The sequence below is a fragment of the Pungitius pungitius genome, chromosome 12 (genome assembly GCF_949316345.1).
Source record: "Pungitius pungitius chromosome 12, fPunPun2.1, whole genome shotgun sequence".
Classification (NCBI taxonomy): domain Eukaryota; kingdom Metazoa; phylum Chordata; class Actinopteri; order Perciformes; family Gasterosteidae; genus Pungitius; species Pungitius pungitius.
Genome location: NC_084911.1, coordinates 17,512,707 through 17,535,087, shown reverse-complemented (window position 1 = coordinate 17,535,087; position 22,381 = coordinate 17,512,707). Strand labels below are relative to the sequence as shown.

The 22,381-nt window shown below is 44.3% G+C and overlaps 1 protein-coding gene across 1 annotated transcript; it reads right to left on the bottom strand.

Moving 5' to 3' along the window:
- Window positions 1–8,062: 8,062 nt before the first annotated feature.
- On the bottom strand, window positions 8,063–10,802 carry LOC134132916 (gastrula zinc finger protein XlCGF57.1-like). Its single transcript, XM_062565904.1, has one exon. It carries the CDS (start codon window positions 10,720–10,722, stop codon window positions 8,833–8,835), a length of 1,890 nt encoding a protein of 629 aa, XP_062421888.1. The 5' UTR covers window positions 10,723–10,802; the 3' UTR covers window positions 8,063–8,832.
- Between the last annotated feature and the right edge of the window lie 11,579 nt (window positions 10,803–22,381).

Sequence of the window (22,381 nt, the reverse complement as noted above, 5' to 3'; positions counted from 1 at the left end):
TCCTGTTTCGCCGCTGCAGTGTGCTGGGGGGTGGAGGCGGTGGTTCGCAACGCCCAGCGGTCGCAGCCCGATCCGGGAAGAGGTCCCCCGGGTCGGCTTTTCGTCCCGGACGCAGCCAGGACCCGGGTGTTGGAGTGGGGTCACGCATCACGTTTGACGTGCCACCCCGGTTCCAGACGGACTATGGCGTTCCTACGACGACGTTTCTGGTGGCCCACTATGACCACCGACGTTCCCTCGTTCGTGGCTGCGTGCGAGGTGTGTGCGCGGAGCAAGAACCCCCACCGCGCTCCTGCGGGCCTCCTTCGCCCATTGCCGGTACCTCACAGACCGTGGTCTCATATCGCGGTGGATTTTATTACGGGGTTGCCACCCTCGGACGGCCACACAGTAATCCTCACCGTCGTAGACCGGTTCTCCAAGGCGGCCCGCTTTATCCCGTTGCCCAAGCTCCCCTCAGCCAAAGAGACCGTCCAGGCTATACTGCTCCATGTCATCAGGCAGCACGGGTTTCCGGTCGACGTGGTGTCTGACCGCGGCCCCCAGTTCATCTCCCAGTTCTGGAAGGCATTCTTCACCCTCATCGGAGCTACTGCCAGCCTCTCCTCTGGTTACCACCCTCAGACCAACGGCCAAGCTGAGAGGGCCAACCAAGACCTAGAGACCTCTCTCCGGTGCATGGTAGCCGCCTCCCCAACCACCTGGAGCCAGCAACTGATCTGGGCGGAGATGGCCAGGAACACCCTGCCCTGCACGTCCACCGGTCTCTCTCCGTTCGAGTGCTCCTTGGGGTACCAGCCCCCCTTGTTCCCGGACCAAGAGATCGACGTGGGAGTGCCCTCGGCCCAAGCCTTTGTCCGTCGCTGTAAGCGGTTCTGGCGGCGAGCCCGAACTGCCCTACTCCGAACCAACCGGCGATACCAGACACAGGCCAACCGTCGCCGCACCCCCGCCCCTCGCTACCGTGTCGGGCAACGGGTCTGGTTGTCCACCAAGGACCTGCCCATCAAGGCCGATAACCGCAAACTGGCTCACCGCTACATTGGCCCCTACCCGATCACGCGGGTGATCAATCCGGCGGCGGTCCGACTCAGGCTGCCCGCTTCCCTTCGTGTCCACCCCACCTTCCATGTGTCTCGTGTCAAACCTGTCTCTCACTGTCCTCTGTCTTCTACCCCCAGACCCGTTACCGCCCCCCGGACCATAGACGGTGGTCCCGCCTATACGGTGCGGCGTCTCCTGGGGGCCCGACCGCGGTACCTGGTTGACTGGGAGGGTTACGGCCCCGAGGCGCGCTGCTGGGTCCCGACCCGGCACATCCTGGACCCAACACTCATTCAAGACTTCCACCGCCGCAATCCCGGTCAACCAGGCGCGGCTCCCGGTAGGGCGCCCAGGGGCGCCCGTTGAGGGGGGGGGTACTGTCACAGCCGGTGTCTCGTTAAGTGTGTGTCTCTACCCCTCCCAGGTATTTCTCGTCCCCTGATTGCCTCCCCGGTGTATTTAACCTCTGTTCGTTTGTCAGCCCCCTGCCAGATCGTCTTGTGATGTCTCCAAGCTTTCCAGCGTTCCCGTCTCTCTGTCTTCTCCCGGCCTGCCCTTCGTACCTGACCCCCGCCTGTCCGACCACCTCTGTCTCCAGCCTGACCCCCCGCCTGCCTGATTGCCTCCCGCCTGAACCCCGCCCGGCTGAGTACGTCTGTCCCCTGCTTGACCCCCGCCTGGCTGACTACGTCCGTCCCCTACTTGACCCTCGCCCGGCTGACTACGTCTGTCCCCTGCTCGACCCCCGCCTGGCTGACTACGTCCGTCCCCTGCTTGACCCTCGCCCGGCTGACTACGTCTGTCCCCTGCTCGAACCCCGCCTGCCCGACCGTCCCTCATCGTGCCCCGCACAGGCCACGCTACTCACAAATAAAAGCGTTGTATCCTGCTTACCTGTGTCTGCGTCTGCTAATGGGTCGCCCTCTGTCATTGGCCTGACAAACTGCTCCTAAACATAATCTCAATGCTTTTGCCTGTATTACATCAAGCCTCCTAAGTAAAGTTTTGGTCCCTGATCCATACACCATACTTCCATAATCCATTCTTGGTCTTATTAACCTCACATATATGTATTTCAATGAGTTATAATCTGCTCCCCATTCTGTTCCTGTTAAACATCTCATTATATTTATTACTTTCTTACACTCATCTTCTACATTTTTAATATGCTCTTTCCATGTCAACTTTGTGTCAAATTGTACTCCTAAAAAACAGAAAGTTTTACCTCTCTCTAAATTACTTCCATTTAGTTAAACATTTATATTTTCCTTGATTTTCTTCCTTGTAAAAAATCACTTTAGTTCTCTCTACAGAAAATTTAACACCCCACTTTGTTCCCCACTTTTCAACCTGTTGGACCCCTTCTTGTATCTTTTTAACTATATAATCAATATTTCTTCCTTTTTTCCATATTGCCCCGTCATCCGCGAATAGCGATCTTCCCATATCCATTGGTATGTCTACTCATATGTCGTTAATCATTATTGAAAACAATGTGGAACTTACAACACTCCCCTGAGGTGTTCCATTCTCTACACCCTGCTCCCTTGACAAGTCATCCCCTACTTTAACCTGGATTGTTCTTAAATCCTTAATCCAGTTCAGATGATTTCCTCTAATTCCCATATTATATAATTTAATCATTAATCCCTCTCTCCATAACATGTCATATGCTTTTTCTACATCTTTGTTTATTTGTGCTTTTCTAATGTTATCTTCTAAACACAGTATTGCATCCATAGTATTTCTACCTTTTCTAAACCCACTTTGACATTCAGCCATCATACCCCTTTTTTCATAATATACATTAGCCTCTCATTTATCATTCTTTCCATTAATTTACAACTATGAGAAGTCAGGGCAATAGGCCTATAGCTTGCTGGTTTACTAACGTCCTTCCCAGGTTTCCTTATGGGAACTATAATTGCCTCCTTCCAGCTCTTTGGCAATTTACCCTTCTCCCACACTTTGTTATATAGCATCCACAATTTTTCTTTCCCCTCTTCACTTAACCGTTTCAACATGCTTTAACAAATATCATCTTTTCCTGGTGCCGTCTTCCCAGTTTTTGCCATTGCCCTATTTAGTTCTCCCATATTAAATAATACATTTAGCTCATCATCACCTTTTCCCATCTCTGCAAGTGCCTCTACATTTTCGGATTTAGTTTTTTCTCTGCCTCTCTTCTCTTCCTCAGACATATTATTAAAGCTGTGCACCCCGGCAAATATATTTGCCAACATTTCAGCTTTTTCTTTATTCGTCACTGCAATTTCATTTCCACTACTTAAAACTAGGTAATTCCATTCTCTTCATTCACCACCCATCTTCTTTATCATTGTCCACACCTCTATCTGAGTTGTACTCCCAATTGTACTACAATAATTCCTCCAATGCGTTCTTTTTGCATGCCTAATTGTTTTCCTAACTATTGCCTGAGCATACTTATATTGAATCACATGCATACAATGATGCGTTCTTTTCATTACTTTAAATGTTTTATTTCTATTTCTAACTGCTTCTTTACATTCCTCATTCCACCATGGTACTATTTTCCTCTTCACATTACCTTTACTTTTTGGAATTGTTTCCATTGCTGCCCTTATTATACCTTCTTTAATTTTACTTTCCAGTGTCTCTATATCATCATTATATTCAATCTGGTTCAGATACCTGTCACTATCCTCCTGGAATTTTTCCCAATTAGCCTTCTTAAAAAAACATCTTCCTCCTCTATTTCCTATACTTTGAGATACTGCCATATTAACTTCACACATTACTGGATAGTGATCACTACCTATTGTTCCTTCTTTATAAACACTCCATTTACATATCGCTGCCATATTACTAGATACCATTGTTAGATCCAGTGCAGATTCCTTCCCAGTCTTGACCTCTATCCTCGCCTGGCTGACTACGTCCGTCTCCTGCCTGATCCCCGCCTGGCTGACTACGTCCGTCTCCTGCCTGAACCCCGCCTGCCTGACCTTCCCGCATCGTGCCCCCGCTCAGGCCACGCTGCTTTTTTCAACTTCTTCGCTCTGATTCTTCTTTTCCTTTTCCACTCTTTTAACAGCTTCAGCATATGAAATGTTTCCCTGTGTTTTTATCTGTTGTACTTTAACTTCTTTCTTCATCACTTCACATGCCCAAAATGGCTCACAATACAATGCATCGAACGTTTCATTAAGTCTGTGGCCTACTTGTAAAAATACCCATACAATTAACAATATTTTGGATGATTACAAAGGCATTACAATATATGTTTGTTAATCACATTTGGATCCTCTAATTTGCCTGGATGGACGCATGAAATGATGCTTTGTAACAGTTTTCTAGAAGTTTTATTGGCTGAAAACAGAACGGAAGATGAATAATGTTGTGACAAGTGGGAGAAATGGATGGCCATAAAGATCTTCTCCATTCAGAAACCAGGGGTTGAGGGAGAGGAAGACCTGGTAGCTCGGGCAGAACATCGTGGTTCTGGGCTCAATATCATTTAATGTTTGTTTTGATGACAATAAACTTGTCCGTCTTTGCAGTTTGCTTGTTTGTCTCCCTGCTTTGTGGCAGTCTCTGAGTCATCCAGACACCCTCTTGCTTTTTCTTTTCCCTTTTTCCTTTCTTTCCTGTGCATATAAATTATATGTATGTATGTGTATACTTCATTTCTGAAGTTCTTTATAAGTTCTTTATAAATATATTTACTGAGAAAAATGGTGACGTGTTCAATACTTATTTCACCCGCTGTTTGTAATATGTGGGTTGGAAATGGAAAAAGATCATTTTCATTTGATTTGTTTTTCAACATTTATTCACTTCTAAAAAATACAAAGTAAAATCCATTCATTACCATCTTTTTTAGCTTCTCGCCCAGCAATGTAAAATGACAGTGTGATTTAATTCTTGTTTCCTAATCCACAAAGATTATTTGATATACAAATATTTCCACAGCTCAATGTGCAGAGTGACTAGGAAAACATCCAACCTAAATCCTAAAAATGTAACATCGGCACAGGAAACACAAACAGTAGCTGTCAATAAATGTCTGTTGTTATAGTACTTCAGGTGGTACAACGGTGATGTAACCAGGAGAGGGTTGACTGGGTAAAAGGGCTAAAGGGGTTTTCATTTAGATTTTGACAGCAGTGTTTCATCGGATATCCACTTCTAGAGAAGTATTTACCACAATTTGAGCATCTAAAACACATGTGTCACACTCGCGGCCGCCTGCAGCAGTTTCTACGTCCCGCTGGTTGACTTTGCCATTGTTAGAATAACAAAGGTTCATACGTATGTGCGGTCGCTTCAAACGGGTGACAGGCTGGCCGGGTCTTCCCAGCCGTACCGTCCGCCAGTCGGATCGTCTGCGCCATCCCTCCCCAAGATTTTAGTGTGGACAGCCCACCAGATGACTGCCATTGTGAGACTAAAAGAAAAGGTCCATACGCATGCACAGTCGCGTCTGACAGACAGGCTTCCCCACCCTATGATTTTAATGCTCTGGCCCAGACCTGAAATTAGTTTGATACCCCTGATCTAAAAGGTTTCTACTGCGTGACATCTCATGTGTCTCTCCAAATGCCAACTTTAAGTGAAACATTTACCACATTCTGAGCAGCTGAAAGGTTTCTCCCCTGTGTGACATCTCATGTGGATCTTTAGTCTTCCACGTCTAGAGTAACATTTACCACTGTGAGCAGCTGAAAGGTTTCTCTGATAAGTGGGTCTTCATGTGTTTCTTCAGGTATATAATGCAACCAAATGTTTTCTTATATTCAGAACAGATAAAAGGTTTCTCATTTGTTCTACATCTTAAATAACTCACAAAATCTTCACAATTATTCTGAGTTTAAACCTGACTGAGGTTTACTGCTCTCATTCCAATCGTCACTGTCCTCAGTCTCAAAAGAGTCTCCATCTCTTTCAGTATCTGGTTCTTGAGGACTATCTGGACCTGAGTTCCTGTCTGGCTTTGGTCCTCCACAGTCCACTCCTTCACAGTCTGTCTCCATCTGTTCAGTTTGTCTCTTATGAAACTGAGAGAACAGCGCTTCATCTTTCTCATCTTCACTCTTCAGAGATGTGAATGAGAGCTTCATTTCATTGTCTTCCAGCCCTTGAAGCTGCTCTTCTTTAAAGTGGGAGGGCTCTGGTTCCTTCTGTACCTCTTTAATGTGGGGGGGCTCCGAATCCTCCCAATGTTCTTTAAGCACAAACGGCTGCTGGAGGTCTGTGGATGGTAAAAAAATAAACAATATAGTGTATTCACTAAAATATGAATGATTACTATCCACTTAGCTAGTTCACGCTTTAATGCACATCACCAATTAAGCTTCTTGCACAGATTGCCTCACATTTTTCCATGGATCGTGGTTCAATCTGGACCCTGATCCTGCCTCCTGCTGTGGCCCTGCTGCTGCTATCATCATCATCATTATTTTAAATATTGTAATTATTATAACTACTTGTCATTGTTTCAATAATAATTTTTAGGTCCTTGTACCCTTTTCATCACCTTTGAATAGCTTGAATAGCTTCCTCTTTTACCTTCTGGATTTGCACAGCCCTCTTCCCGACTTTACATCCACTATATGTTACAGTATTATACCCACAATTACAACATTTATGCTGCACATTATCCTGACAATCCTCAGCTCTATGATCCTCTCCACATTTGGGACACCTCTGTTTCCCATTACAGGCTGCTGCTATGTGCCCATACCTCGGTCATTTGTAGCAGCGCAGTGGGGGAGGGATGTAGGGCTAAGACTGACATGCACTCCACACAGATAGGCCACCCGTAATTATATATACACACAGCATATGTACATTAATTCCCCAAAACCACCCGTAACATTCACTTTACAGCGCGAGAATTACGTGTCCCTGTAAATTAGTACAGTATCATTTAAAATGTATCTACCTGTCACGGTTTGGGTCCTCTTCCTGTCTTATTTTGTAGTTTTCTTGTCTCTCGTGTCTCTGGGTGAGCTTCACTTCCTGTCCTGTCCTGTGATTGCCTGATTGCTTCCACCTGTGTCCAATCACCTGCACCTCCCTTGTGTATTTAAGCCCCGTGTGCCTGTTGTCCCTTGTCGCGTCATTGTCCATGTCAGTCCTGGTTTGTGCACGTCTGTTCTTTGGCTTCGGTTTGATTTGTTTTGGTGAAATAAATAGCACCTTCTTGTACCCTGCGTTTGAGTCCTGCCTGCCTGCCTGCCTTCGACCTGCACCAGCCCGAACCCGCGTGACAGAATGACGCGACCATGGAAGGACTCAGCGGGATTCAATTTTGGGAACCCGTTTTTGGGAACCCGTCTGGCCCTCGGCGGTCCCCGCAGCGTGCAGCAGGCTGCCAGGCGTGACGCCGACCCCGGCTCGCCAGCACGCTCCGGGCGGCGTTCCGGTCGACGCCCTCGCCGCTCTCCAGACACCGCTTGGGACTCGCAGTGGGAGGCCAGGGGTTCTGTCACGGTTTGGGTCCTCTTCCTGTCTTATTTTGTAGTTTTCTTGTCTCTCGTGTCTCTGGGTGAGCTTCACTTCCTGTCCTGTCCTGTGATTGCCTGATTGCTTCCACCTGTGTCCAATCACCTGCACCTCCCTTGTGTATTTAGCCCCGTGTGCCTGTTGTCCCTTGTCGCGTCATTGTCCATGTCAGTCCTGGTTTGTGCACGTCTGTTCTTTGGCTTCGGTTTGATTTGTTTTGGTGAAATAAATAGCACCTTCTTGTACCCTGCGTTTGAGTCCTGCCTGCCTTCGACCTGCACCAGCCCGAACCCGCGTGACATCTACCTTCGTTGTGGGTTCTGCTGCACAGTGGGGTAACTCACGAAATGAATACAAATATTTTCGTTAAAACATTTCTGCGGTCTATAATTACCTCCTATAGTCTTTTCCATATGTAACATGTGTGGGTTAGAAATGGCAAAAGACAGCTCTCATTTTTTTTTTTAAACATTTATTTCAAAAGACAAAATAAAATCCATTCATTGCCTTCATAACTTTTTTGCACCTGTGCTTGCTCAGCAATGTTTTCTACTTTTTGTACACAAAGATGTATTAGTTCGATATATAAATATGTACGCAGCTCAATATGAGGATTGACTAGGTAAACTAAAGCCTAAAAAAAGTTTCTTAAAAAAACGTTAAAACAATATAAACAAGAGTAAGAACTCAATGCATGAAAAACATTAAAAGGCCTTCTGGTTTTTTTCTGCACATTAAAAATGCAAAAGAGAATTTGGTTCACGGAAATTTATGCATTAATACATTGATAATATGACAGCTTGCAGTAACACAAATGGAACATACAAATCAGTCAAACTTGTATTTCAACATTGGACAGGACAATATAAGGTTGGGTAATGTTACAATGTTAACAGTGGGAAACATGCCTTAGATAAGGGGTTCTTAACCTTTTTGACCTCAGGGCCCAAATGTACAAATATTCCCAGGCACCCGTTCCAATATTAACACTATTTTATATTAACTAATTGATATAATTATAGGTTGGATTTGTATTCAATGACTACATAAAATAAAAAAGCAAAAACTTGATACAACTAATAAATTTCCTTGTGATGATCACTGTATGTAAACCTGCAAAAACAACACTAACACTTCATGGAACAGAAAAAGACAGCTGGCTTTTAAGTAAGATTTAGAGTTGCAAGTCAGTGAGATTGACGCCATCCGCTTAAATTTGGGAAACAGTGGGAAACAGTAATGTAAATTAGGGAAAGACGTTAAAGGGGATTCTCATCTGAGTTTTCATGTGGCTGTGAATCATGTGGATTTACACAGCGTATGACATCTCATGTGTCTCTTCACATCTCTACTTCTAGTGAAACATTTACCACACTCTGAGCAGCTGAAACGTTTCTCCCCTGTGTGACATCTCATGTGTATTTTTAGACTTCCCCTTTGGGTGAAACATTTACGACACTGTGAGCAGCTGAAAGGTTTCTCCCCTGAATGACAATACATGTGTATCTTCAGCTTTCCACAATCAGTGAAAGATTTACCACAATCTGAGCAGCTGAAAGGTTTCTCCCCTGTGTGACATCTCTCGTGTATTTTTAGACTTCCCCTTGTGGTGAAACATTTACCACACTGTGAGCAGCTGAAAGGTTTCTCTCCTGTGTGACGTTGCATGTGTGTCTTTAGATCTCCATTTGTAGTGAAACCTTTACCACAATCTGAGCAGCTGAAAGGTTTCTCCCCTGTGTGCAATCTCATGTGACTCTTTAGATTGTTACTCATAGTGAAACATTTACCACACTGTGAGCAGCTGAAAGGTTTCTCCCCTGTGTGACATCTCATGTGTGCATTTAGACTTTCCCTTAGGGTGAAATATTTACCACACTGTGAGCAGCTGAAAGGTTTCTCTCCTGTGTGACGTCGCATGTGTGTCTTTAGATCTCCATTTGTAGTGAAACCTTTACCACAATCTGAGCAGCTGAAAGGTTTCTCCCCTGTGTGACATCTCTCGTGTATTTTTAGACTTCCCCTTGTGGTGAAACATTTACCACACTGTGAGCAGCTGAAAGGTTTCTCCCCTGTGTGACATCTCATGTGTCTCTTTAGATCTCCATTTGTAGTGAAACCTTTACCACAATCTGAGCAGCTGAAAGGTTTCTCCCCTGTGTGCAATCTCATGTGACTCTTTAGATTGTGACTCATAGTGAAACATTTACCACAATCTGAGCAGCTGAAAGGTTTCTCCCCTGTGTGACATCTCTCGTGCATTTTTAGATTTCCCCTTTGGGTGAAACATTTACCACACTGTGAGCAGCTGAAAGGTTTCTCCCCTGTGTGACATCTCATGTGTACATTTAGACTTTCCCTTAGGGTGAAACATTTACCACACTGTGAGCAGCTGAAAGGTTTCTCTCCTGTGTGACGTCGCATGTGTGTCTTTAGATCTCCATTTGTGGTGAAACCTTTACCACAATCTGAGCAGCTGAAAGGTTTCTCCCCTGTGTGCAATCTCATGTGACTCTTTAGATATTGACTTTTAGCGAAAGATTTACCACAATCTGAGCAACTGAAAGGTTTCTCCCCTGTGTGCAATCTCATGTGACTCTTTAGATTGTGACTCATAGTAAAACATTTACCACAATCTGAGCAGCTGAAAGGTTTCTCCCCTGTGTGCAATCTCATGTGACTCTTTAGATATTGACTTTTAGCGAAAGATTTACCACAATCTGAGCAACTGAAAGGTTTCTCCCCTGTGTGCAATCTCATGTGACTCTTTAGATTGTGACTCATAGTGAAACATTTACCACAATCTGAGCAGCTGAAAGGTTTCTCTGATGTGTGGGTCATCATGTGTTTCCTCAGCTTCTGAATGCAACCAAATGTTTTCTTACATTCAGAACAGATCAAAGGTTTCTCACTTGTTCTACATCTAGAATCACTGACAAACTCTTCACCAGACAGAGGTTCTCTGGTCTCATTCCAATCACCACTGTCCTCAGTCTCAGAAGAGTCTCCAGTTTGCTTATCAGTATCTGGAGGACTGGCTGGACCCAAGTTGCGGTCTGGTTCTGGTCCTCCACAGTCCTCTCCATCACCTCCTGTCTCCATCTGTTCAGTTTTTCTGTGATTAGGTTGCGAGGAATGAGCTTCCACTCTAACATCTTCACTCTTCACAGGAGTGAATGACACAGTCATGTCAGCCTTCTCCAGCCCTTGAAGCTGCTCCTCTTTAATGTGGGGGGGCTCCGGATCTTCCTGCTGTTCTTCTTTAAGCACAAACCACTGATGGAGGTCTGTGGATAATAATAAAATGCAAACAATATACTTGATTAACTAAAATATTAACTATTACCATCCACTTAGCTAGTTCATTATTTCATGCTGTGACCAGGCTATTGCTGTACAGGGGGCTTAGGATCCTCCTGTACCTCTTTAACGTGGGGGGGCTCTGAATCCTCCCAATGTTCTTTAAGCACAAACAGCTACTGGAGGTCTGTGGACAAACAATATAGTCCACTTAGCTAGTTCATCCTTAAAACGGACTATTACGTTATAGATGTTTATCTCAAAGACATTAAAAGTACATACTGAACTATTTGCTTATTGTATCTGTCTACTTTAACTTACATGTCCTAAACAGGTTATGAAATTAAAGCCATTGAATGAAGTCACTATTTCTGGGTCCTTGGGTTCAGTAACCATTGACGCGTTGGCCTGCACAGGTCTCTCTGCGTACTAACATTTCAATAATGGTCTACGATCACTTATGGAGAGCTTTCCTGTTATGACACGCAACTGAGGAGACGTGTGGAGCGAGGCTCCGGCAAAATGAATATATTGGTACCTTACTACCTAAAGCAATATAGAAAACACTTCATGCAATGTTGAAAGTCTAACTGGGACCCAGACGACGGGGGATAGGGGAGATGTGTGTGTTCACCCGCACAGGGTGTAGGCTACGCCTACTTAGGGGGCCTCAATTGGGAGAGGCCCTTGTTATTGTTTTTTTTATTTTTATTTTGAAGGCACATTATTCACTCTATCACATGGCATGATTAAAGAATTGGATGCAACTAAGCTTAATTTGCTGACTTTATCATGGTTGGTGACACCAAAATAAATGTTATTTCATGGAATCTTAGGGGTCTCCAGGAGATATTGAAATTAAAAAAGTAATGTCGAGACTGAAGCAGCTAAAAAGACAGCTTTCATCCGAGAAACCCATCTGCTCCCCAATGACTACACTGAAAAAAGGTGCCTGATCAAGTCATAGTTGCCTCATTGACCTCCCAAGCAAGAGGAGTAGGAATATTTATCCACCCATCTGTTCTAATACGAGTCCTCAACACTATACAAGACGCAGCAGGCAGATTTGTTATTGCACAGGATTCTTTATTAATCCAAGATCTAAATTTGGTGTGAATTTACAGTCCTAACAACGATGATGTAATTTTATAATAACTCGTTTCTAAGTAGGGTTGTCACGATACCAAAATTATGACTTTGATAATACCTGCCAAAATATTATGATACCCGATACAATACCACAAATAAAATACTGGAATATTTATTCATGATAGTAATAAATAAAACATCTGTAAGGTTCCCTTTTTATCAGCTTGTTCCTGCCCAGCTTTTTGAACACTTAACAAATGGCATTCATATTAGTATTAACCCACAGCAAGATATTCATAAAAACGACATGGTAAAATCATAGCATTGATTATACACGGCTATATGTGGGCCTATTGTCCGTATCTGACTATTCTGACTACATTTATTTCCATAAGTATGAATTACATCATTTTACAGATATGTTTGAGGTGGAAGAATATGGACACATAATTAAAGGGCGATTTCTATGAAAGTAAATCTGTGCCATCGGGGGTTGAAATAAAAAGGTGAAATATTCAGCCGCTAAAGAAATGGAGGTTACAATATTCAACCCAAAAAATGTCAACCTTGAGACACCAACATCCGGGACACTAAGGAAGAGCAATCGATTCTAGATTCAAGATCAGAAGCGTGCGTCAAGCTAAAGGAGCGAACACCCAAAACACCTTTGGCTTCGGATTGTAGCCATGTCCAATAATAACGGGGCTTTAATTCTTCTTTATGTCAGTGTGGCAACGTATGAAGAAATACATAAAAGAACATATAATGTTCACCCTGAAACAAAACGTTTGCTTGCTACTGACGATATACAACTTTATTACAACTATACAAATCAGCAAGAATCCTATAAGCTCGGTTGGTCGAGTGTGTAGCGCAGCCGCTTTGTGCCACAACGTTATTTTGCGCGACACGGTTCGAATCCCAGTTGTGGTGGACTTTTAATAAATGCTCTTTTATGTATTTCTTCATACGTGGCAGTGACGTAGTGCTCACTTATACAATCGTAATCACTGCAATGGATATGGGATGCATTTTTGAACATTTTCAGCACAATATGTTTGCAAATGTGTGACAACTCAAGTGACGGAGGCAGACAACACCTGCCTGCCGGGGGAAAACAAACACGCACGCGTAGCCAAACCAGTAGTTCAAAAACCAGTAAGTTCAAAAACCAGTAGGCACGTAACACTGTCACTGAAAAATGGGTTCTCGTTTCAGACTTTATGAGCAAATACAGGATCCCTTTGAGATAAATTCTAAAGCCTCGAATTAAGACGTACATCCCTTTATGTAAGACTGTGCTACTTGCAGGTCGCTGTGTTGTGCCAGATCCTCAATAAAGTTTAACCATGGTCATGAAGACTCATTTAACGTTACGTGGACTTTGAATGCTGCTTGATACCCAACTGAGATCGGCTTGTGCCGCTCAGAAAAACAGCAGGGACGAGATCCTCCTCGTGGCACTGGCAAGCAATGGCAACCTAGTGGCACGTCAGTGGCAAAACAAGGCAAGCGAGTGGCAATGGCCAGTAATTAAGTGGCAAGTCCGGAGCGAGCGTCTCAGCGGCACGCTGAGTGGGCGGAGCCAGATTTTCCTAGAAAACGGCCGTTGACGTTAATACCTTTTATTTTATTTTTTTATTTATTTGAGACAAGTGAGCGCTCGTTTTCCAGAGCAGGGGCTCGTTTTAGCTTTGGACCAGATACTGGCCACTTCGATCTCATGTCTGCGGGTTCCGTGTGGGGGCGGGCGGGGGTCCGTGTGGAGGTTCCGCGGGGATGTGGTGGTCCTCGGCCGGGCGTTGCGGGGGGCTCCGCGAGGGGGGGTTTTGGCGTGTTCCGTGTGTGTTTGTGGAAGGGGTGTTCCTTGGGTTCCTGTGGGGGGGGGGGGGGGGGGGGTCAGCAGTGGCTTTTGTGGCACAGAAATGGCTTCATTGTTCTCATAATGACACTCTGCTGTAAGATGTTTTGAAACTGCTTATTTGATGAAAATTGTACTTTCTTGTTACTTGTTCTTCTGAGTTTGTATCTCTATGTGGAAATGCACTTATTGTAAGTTGCTTTGGATAAAACCGTCAGCTAAATGACATGTAATGTAAAAGTTGGAAACAAAAGAATAAAATGAGACGCAGAGACTGTAAAGAAGGGTGTATTTATATATGAAAACAAATCAAACCCAAGGGTGGGGCTGCTAGCGGTCGGCGGCTGGGCTTGCACAATGAGCAGCGCACACTTTCACAACAACCGGGAGTGTTCGTCATTGACTTAGGAGGTTGTGATTCAAATCAAAATTGCCCATAATTTGGGATGTCCCGGGTAATATGGGACGGTTGGCAACCCTAATTAGCAGTGGCCTGATATTGCTTTTTGACTGCTTTGTTGTAGAACCACACAAACTCATAATTACTGTACATTCATACAATCAATAAAGATGATTGGAATAATATTTGTTTGGTTCTGATTGATGCACCGCTGTGGTCACACATCCCCAACAAGCTACACTTACAGGCCTATAGTTGTCAACCCCTTATTAGATCTATCTTTCTTGTATTAGGGGTACCGATAACTAATGTTTTTAAATACATGTATACTGCAACCTGCTGGTATAAGTGCTGTTTTGGTGCTTGAAATTGGTTAACTTACATTTTGTCTTCCCAAAAGTAATGCAAATATTAATTAAACAGTAGATAAATGTATAAAACACAGTTTGTAATTACATTTATTACAGTGTAAGTGTTGCCCGTAACTAATTGTTAAATGTTAAAAGTGGGGAAAGAACACACTAAAGATCAAGCTTCACAGGATGTGTAGAAAGGAACAATTAATGTGATATTACAAAAAATGTTTTTGTAAATACACTTTACCTTCTTCAAATGGATCACTGTTTTCATATTCATATTACGTAAACGAGAAAGAAATGTAGTTTTGACACACGAGTGAACTGTTTTAGGAGAGTTATGTGCTTTTGCAAGTGAGGATTAGTGTGCAGAACTGTAAGACTGTTTTGCCAAATGATCTTAGAGTTTTGAGAATGTAATTTGTTTCAAAAAATGAACCAAACCAATGGAGAAAAACTAATCTAATCCATGAAGATCTGAAGCTCTGAACCTTGATCACTGCTCTCCCAACTCAATGAAAATGCTTTGCAGAATGTCAACTTTCTCTCTTCTGTTTTTACTGTCTTCTCTCCGAGCTGCTTTTAAAAGAAAAAACGTTTCATTTAACGTGGAGGTTTAAGTTGGTAGGTGAGTGCAGAACGAGTATTTCTGTTGTGACGCCACAAAAGCCACTGCTGTGCCACAAAAGCAAAAGCCTCGGGGACCCCCCCCCCACAGGAACCCAAGGTACACCCCTCCCACAAACACACACGGAACACGCCGAACCCCCCCCCCCCCCCCAACAGGATCCTTCCACCGACCACTTTCCGCACTCGGCGCTACTGCGGTTATTCCCTCATGTCCTGTCGGGTTTATGCGTCTGCACGCTCCGCTAAAGCCGCTAGCCCCCCCCCCCCCCCACTACGATACAGCGGCTCATGTGCCTCTTCAAGCGCGTTCCTGGATTCAAAACTCCGCCGATCACTCCTAACAGCTTGTCGAAGGATCTCAGCATCATTAAATGAATTCAAAACTAGAAGAAGAGGCGTATTGTGAGCGGCTGTACGCTCCCGTTTAACTTCCGCTTAGTTCATGTCCAATACAGTCTGTTAATGTACAAATGTCAGCCGTCTATTACGGAATTTTGAAACACCTCATTACACGTTAGGGGGTTGAAACGTTTCACTGATGTCAGTGTGAAGAGAGAGGGAACCAACCTGCTCTTTGGATGCGGACTTCAGGGTTAAAAACAGCGTGCAGATGTTTCTTCAGTCGCTCGTTGTCCTCTTTTAATCTAGAAGCTTCCTCCTCGTACTCTGCTATCGTTCTTTCAAACAGCCCAAATATCTCTTCAGCAGCCTCAGTGAGTCGCTGCTTCACTAAACATCTCAGCATTTGGGCTTTAGACATCTTCAATGAATCAGACACGTTTCCTCCAGATAAACTCCGTTAAACTCGGACTAGCGCGGTGTTGCTAACTTCCCTCTGCTTCCAGCTAGCATGCTAAGCTAACTCCGATAGTTTAGCAAAGAGGAAAGTGATCTCGAAAAAAGTTGAGCAGCTGAAAGTCCATCGGAGGTTTGTCCACACGTCCAGAGACTCTGGTGGATCAGAACGGATGGAGATAACTGATACTTGATCAACGTAACAAAGACACTGTGCTGATTCTACGACCGATCGGCGCCATGTTGCTCTGAGACCAACATCCGGGTCGTCTGTAGCTATGACCATATAAGGCAGGGACCCCCCCAAACTTGTTCTTCTTCTGCTTCTTCTGGGTTTATCGGCAGCTTGCATCCTTTTGTGTTGCACTGCCGCCATCTTCCGGATTTATTTCTCTGTTATTTTATATCCTTATTTCATATTCTTTTCACCAGACCTGTTCTTAATAAAACATTTAAAATAGTTTCTCTACATTGTTCATTCTCCCCCCTCTCTAGTATTTCCTTCACTCCTATCCCTTTTATTCCAATCTTTCCTAACTCTTCCATCATCTTTTTCCTATGTCCTTCATATTGTTTACAATTCATTAACACATGCTCTATTGTTTCTGCAACCGGACAAAAACCCGTAGGGTGCTTCCTTATAATATGAAGTGTGCTGTTCAAATCACTGTGACCTATCCTTAATCTGCTCATAACAATTTCTTGTCTTCTATTTCCTCCCCTTTTCTTCACAACCCCAATAATATTTTGAACAATGTACAAATGTCTTCCTTTATTTTCCCAATCCCACTGCTGTTTCCAATTTCTAATGGTTTCTTTCCACATTACACTCTTTCCTTCAGATTTTGACAGCTTATTACTTGCCTCAATCAGGAATCAGGAAAAGTTTATTGCCATAGTATGTTGTACATACATGGAAATTGTCTTGGCGGAAGGTGCATGAAGACAGTACAATAAAGACAACATAGTGCAAATGAGATAAAAATAGAATAAAATAAAAGTATAATAAAATGTAAAATATAAGCTATGGGTTAGTACGCTAAAAACTAAAGCTATGGGTTAGTAAGTTAGAGGAGATAAGATAAAATTAGGAATAAAAATAAGGATAAAGTGCACCAGCTAAACAAAGTGACGGGTGACAAGTGAAAGTGACACAGTGATGATGAGCATGGGAGTCAGAGTCAGTCAGGGGGGGCCCGGGCTCTGTTGATGAGCCCGACTACCGAAGGGAAGAAACTGTTCGTGTGGCGGGACGTCTTAGTCCTGATGGACCTCAGCCTCCTGCCGGATGGAAGGGGCACAAACAGTTCATGTCCAGGGTGGGAGGGGTCGGCTGCAATCTTTCTGGCCCGCTTCAGAGTCCTGGCAGCGAACAAGTCCTGAAGAGACGGAAGATTGCAGCCAATCACCCTCTCCGCAGAGTGGATGACACGCTGCAGCCTGCCCTAGTCCTTGGCTGTGGCTGCAGCGTACCAAACAGTGATGGAGGAGCAGAGGATGGACTCGATGATGGCTGTACCATCATCGTCTTTGGCAGGTTGTATTTCTTCAGCTGCCTCAGGAAGAACATCCTCTGCTGAGCCTTTTTGGTGATGGAGCTGATGTTCAGCTCCCACTTGAGGTCCTGGGTGATGATGGCGCCGAGGAAACGGAAGGAGTCCACAGTGGTGACGGGGGAGTCACCCAAGGTGAGGGGGGAAGGTGGGGCTGCGTTCTTCCTGAAGTCCACGACCATCTCCACTGTCTTCAGGGCGTTAAGCTCCAGGTTGTTCTCACTGCACCACGTCACCAGGTGGTCAGACTCCCACCTGTAGGCGGACTCGTCCCCACCAGAGATTAGTCCAATGAGGGTGATGTCATCAGCAAACTGCAGGAGCTTGACGGTCTGGTGACTGGAGGTGCAGTTGTTGGTGTACAGGGAGAAGAGCAGAGGGGAAAGAACGCAGCCTTGGGGGGAACCGGTGCTGATGGACCGAGAGGCAGAGACGTGTTTCCCCAGCTTCACGTGCTGCTCAGTCAGTGATCCACTTGCAGGTGGAGTCGGGCACGTGCAGCTGGGAGAGTTTGTCCTGCAGTAGAGACACGATGATGGTATTGAAGGCAGAGCTGAAGTCCACAAACAGGATCCTGGCGTAGGTTCCTGGGGAGTCCAGATGCTGGAGGATGAAGTGGAGGGCCATGTTGACAGCATCGTCTACAGACCTGTTGGCTCTGTAGGCGAACTGCAGGGGGTCCAGGAGGGGGTCGGTGAGGGATTTTAGGTGGGACAGGACTAGCCGTTCAAAGGACTTCATGACTACAGAGGTCAGTGCGACGGGCCTGTAGTCATTCAGTCCTGTGATCCTGGGCTTCTTTGGAACAGGGATTATGGTGGAGGCCTTGAAGCAGGCTGGGACGTGGCATGTCACCAAGGAGGTGTTGAAGATGGCGGTCAACACAGGAGACAGCTGGTCAGCACAATGCTTCAGGGTGTGGGGCGAGACTGAGTCTGGACTGGCTGCTTTCCGGGGGTTTTGTCTTTTGAAGAGCCGATTGACGTCACTCTCCAAGACAGAGAGGGGCAGTGGGGGAGGGGAGAGTAGTCCAGAGGTGTGAGCACCTGATGGGTCGGCGGAGGTGGTGGAGTTGTGGGGGATGGAGACAGGACATTGTCTTTCAAATCTGCAGTAGAACTCGTTCAGCTCATCTGCCAGGCGGAGGTCATTCATGGTGGGGGGGTTTCGGCTTGTAGTTCGTGAGGTGTTTAAAGCCTCTCCAAACCGAAGCAGAGTCGTTAGCTGAGAACTGATGTTGGAGTCTCTGTTGATGTTGGAATATAAATCCATTCTAGTGCCATCAGTATAGCATATAACTCAACTGCATACACACTCAGATCATTTATGGTTCGTCTACTTATCTCAGCTCTTTGATTTAAAATGTAAACTGCAGATCCGGTCTTTCAACTCAACTCAACTCAACTCAACTTTATTTATAAAGCACTTTCAAAACCACAAGTGGAACCAAAGTGCTGTAAAGAAGGTAAAATAAACAGTAAAAGAAAAAACACACAAAATAAAAACAAAGAATTAATACAAAACATACGATGTACAAACCTTACAAGACATTATCAAATGCTAAAGAAAACCAGTGAGTTTTAAGCGTACTCTGAAAGACGCCCAGGGAAGGACAGGTTTTTACAGACATAGGAAGGTCATTCCAAAGCCTAGGAGCCGCAACAGAAAAGGCCCAATCACCTTTACATTTTAAACGGGTTCGCGGAACCTCGAGAAGCAACTGATCATTTGAACGTAGAGATCGACTGGATTGACGCCGGCTGATCAAATCAGTAACATACTCAGGGGCTAGACCATGAAGAGTCTTAAAAACATACATCAGTGCTTTGTATTGGATTCTGTATCTTACGGGTAACCAATGTACTTTTATTAACACCGGAGTAATGTGATCTCTCTTCTTGGTACCTGTTAAAAGTCTGGCAGCTGAGTTCTGAACGAGCTGTAAACGGGAGAGAGGAACCTGACTCACACCCAGATACAACACATTACAGTAATCCAGACGTGATAACACAACGGCATGAACAACCTTCTCCATATCATTAAAACAAAGGATAGATTTCAATTTAGATATTGATCTAAGATGGAAGAAACTGTTCTTAACAACAGTATTGATTTTCCGGTCAAATTTAAGCTCCGAGTCAAAAATGACACCAAGGTTCCTCACACTAGAGTTTTTTTCGAAGGAAACAACCTTAGGCAGTCATCATCCACGCACCCCTTATTTCCAAATAAAATCATCTCCGTCTTATCCTCATTTAGTTGGAGAAAATTTTTCGCAAGCCAACACTTAACTTCTGCTAAACATGCATGAAGAGACTGAATGGCACAATTATGCCCATGTTTCAGTGGTAAGTAAAATTGAGAATCATCCGCATAAAGATGATACTGGATCCCAAATTTCTCAAAAATAGAACCTAAAGGGAGCATATAAAGGGAAAATAAAATTGGTCCCAATATAGAGCCCTGTGGAACCCCACACACAAGAGGTGCAACGGAAGAAAAGTAATCACCCAAACTAACTGAAAAAGTCCTATCCTTAAAATATGAAGAGAACCATTTCAGGGCTAAGCCCTGAATGCCAACTTGATCCCTAAGACGATCGATGAGAATGTTATGGTCAACTGTATCGAATGCTGCTGTAAGATCTAACAACAGCAAGACAACACAGTTTCCAGAATCGACACCTCGCAGGATATCATTAGACACCCTCACAAGAGCAGATTCTGTACTATGACCAGCTCTAAAACCTGACTGGAATTTATCAAAGATGTTATTTCTCATTAAAATGTCATTTAGCTGTGTATTCACAATTTTTTCCAGTATCTGAGAAATAAAAGGCAATTTTGAGATTGGGCGAAAGCTATTCATGTCAGATGGGTCTAAGCCGTTTTTTTTTAAAAGAGGTTGAATAACTGCATGCTTAAAACCAACCGGAACAACACCAGATGACAAACTAATATTCATAATAGACAGAGTACTAGGACCAATTGAATCAAGTACCTGTTTAAACAAAGAAGAAGGGAGCACATCACCAGGAGACTTGGTGGGTTTCATATGAGCAGTTATATCACTAAGCTGCTGCAAAGAAACAGGCATGAAACTGGTAAAGTGGTTTAAAGGGGCAACGGACGCGATAAAGTCATTGCCAATCGATGGAATTAGTGATCTTATTCCATCAACCTTATCAATAAAGAAGTTTAAAAATCCTGTTCCTGGATCCTTTCATCCATCTGTATAGATCTGAACATATTCTTTATATTTAACCTCTATATGTCTATAACATTCCGCTACCAAGTCAATATTCTTCCTTTCTTTTTTTCCCCAATTTAATTTAAAATCAACAGTCATTGTTTCTAACTTCCATACCGGTGTATCAGGCCATATTACAGTTGAGCAGAATTCCTTTTCATATACTCCCAATTCTCTAGCTGCTTGATCCCCTGTCCACCCAAAACTGAACTTTTGTGCTCTATCCCTTTAACAATTATCTTGTAATATTCTTTTAGTTGGATGACTATCTCCATGTCCTTTTAGATTAACCCAATAATTTACCATCAATTGTTTTCGTCTTATGCTCAATGGCATTTCTCCCGCTTCCACCTGTAGAGCACACACTGGCGATGTCTTAACTGCTCCTAAACATAATCTCAATGCTTTTGCCTGTATTACATCAAGCCTCCTAAGTAACGTTTTGGTCCCTGATCCATACACCATACTTCCATAATCCATTCTTGGTCTTATTAACCTCACATATATGTATTTCAATGAGTTATAATCTGCTCCCCATTCTGTTCCTGTTAAACATCTCATTATATTTATTACTTTCTTACACTCATCTTCTACATTTTTAATATGCTCTTTCCATGTCAACTTTGTGTCAAATTGTACTCCTAAAAAACGGAATGTTTTACCTCTCTCTAAATTACTTCCATATAGTTTAACATTTATATTTTCCTTGATTTTCTTCCTTGTAAAAAACATCACTTTAGTTTTCTCTACAGAAAATTTATCACCCCACTTTGTTCCCCACTTTTCAAACTGTTGGACCCCTTCTTCTATCTTTTTAACTATATGTTCAATATTTCTTCCTTTTCTCCATGTTGCCCCGTCATCCGCGAATAGCGATCTTCCCATATCCATTGGTATGTCTACATATATGTCATTAATCATTATTGAAAACAATGTGGGACTTACAACAGTCCCCTGACGTGTTCCATTCTCTACACCCTGCTCCCTTGACAAGTCTTCCCCTACTTTAACCTGGATTGTTCTTAAATCCTTAATCCAGTTCAGATGATTTCCTCTAATTCCCATTGTGGCAGACGTGCGGAGTAACACGCGGACACTGGCAGCTCGAGTATAAGTTTCTTTATTTTCTCGCAGTGCTTCGAGGTCGCACACTCCTCGCACACCCGTCGTTCACTCGTCGTTTGCACGCCGTTCACTCGTCGGTTTGCTCGTGCGTGCTCCAGAGTCTCCGGGTCTCCCTCTCCAGATCTGTTTACTGGTTTTTAAGCACAGGGGGACAATTAGTTGATACATCCCAGCTGTGCTCATTACCTGCCGGCACCGTTCCCTGCACCCCTCCTCCCAGCTCTCCTCCCCCCCCCTGCAGCTGAGCTAATCACACCCCACCACCACATACCCCCACCGCCCGACTTAGGCCGGGGAGCCGTCCGGCCGAACCAACTCCCCCCCCCCCCCCCCTCCTCCTTCTCTGGAGGGCGGGAGAGGAAGTCGGCCACGACCATCTGCGTCCCGGGCCTATGGATCACCTTGAAGTTAAAAGGCTGTAAAGCTAGATACCACCGAGTGATCCGGGCGTTGGTATCCTTCATGCGGTGGAGCCACTGCAGCGGGGCGT

Excerpts from the sequence above, each read along its gene's own strand:
- LOC134132916 (XM_062565904.1), bottom strand. The coding sequence starts at position 10,722 with ATGACTGTGTCATTCACTCCTGTGAAGAGTGAAGATGTTAGAGTGGAA.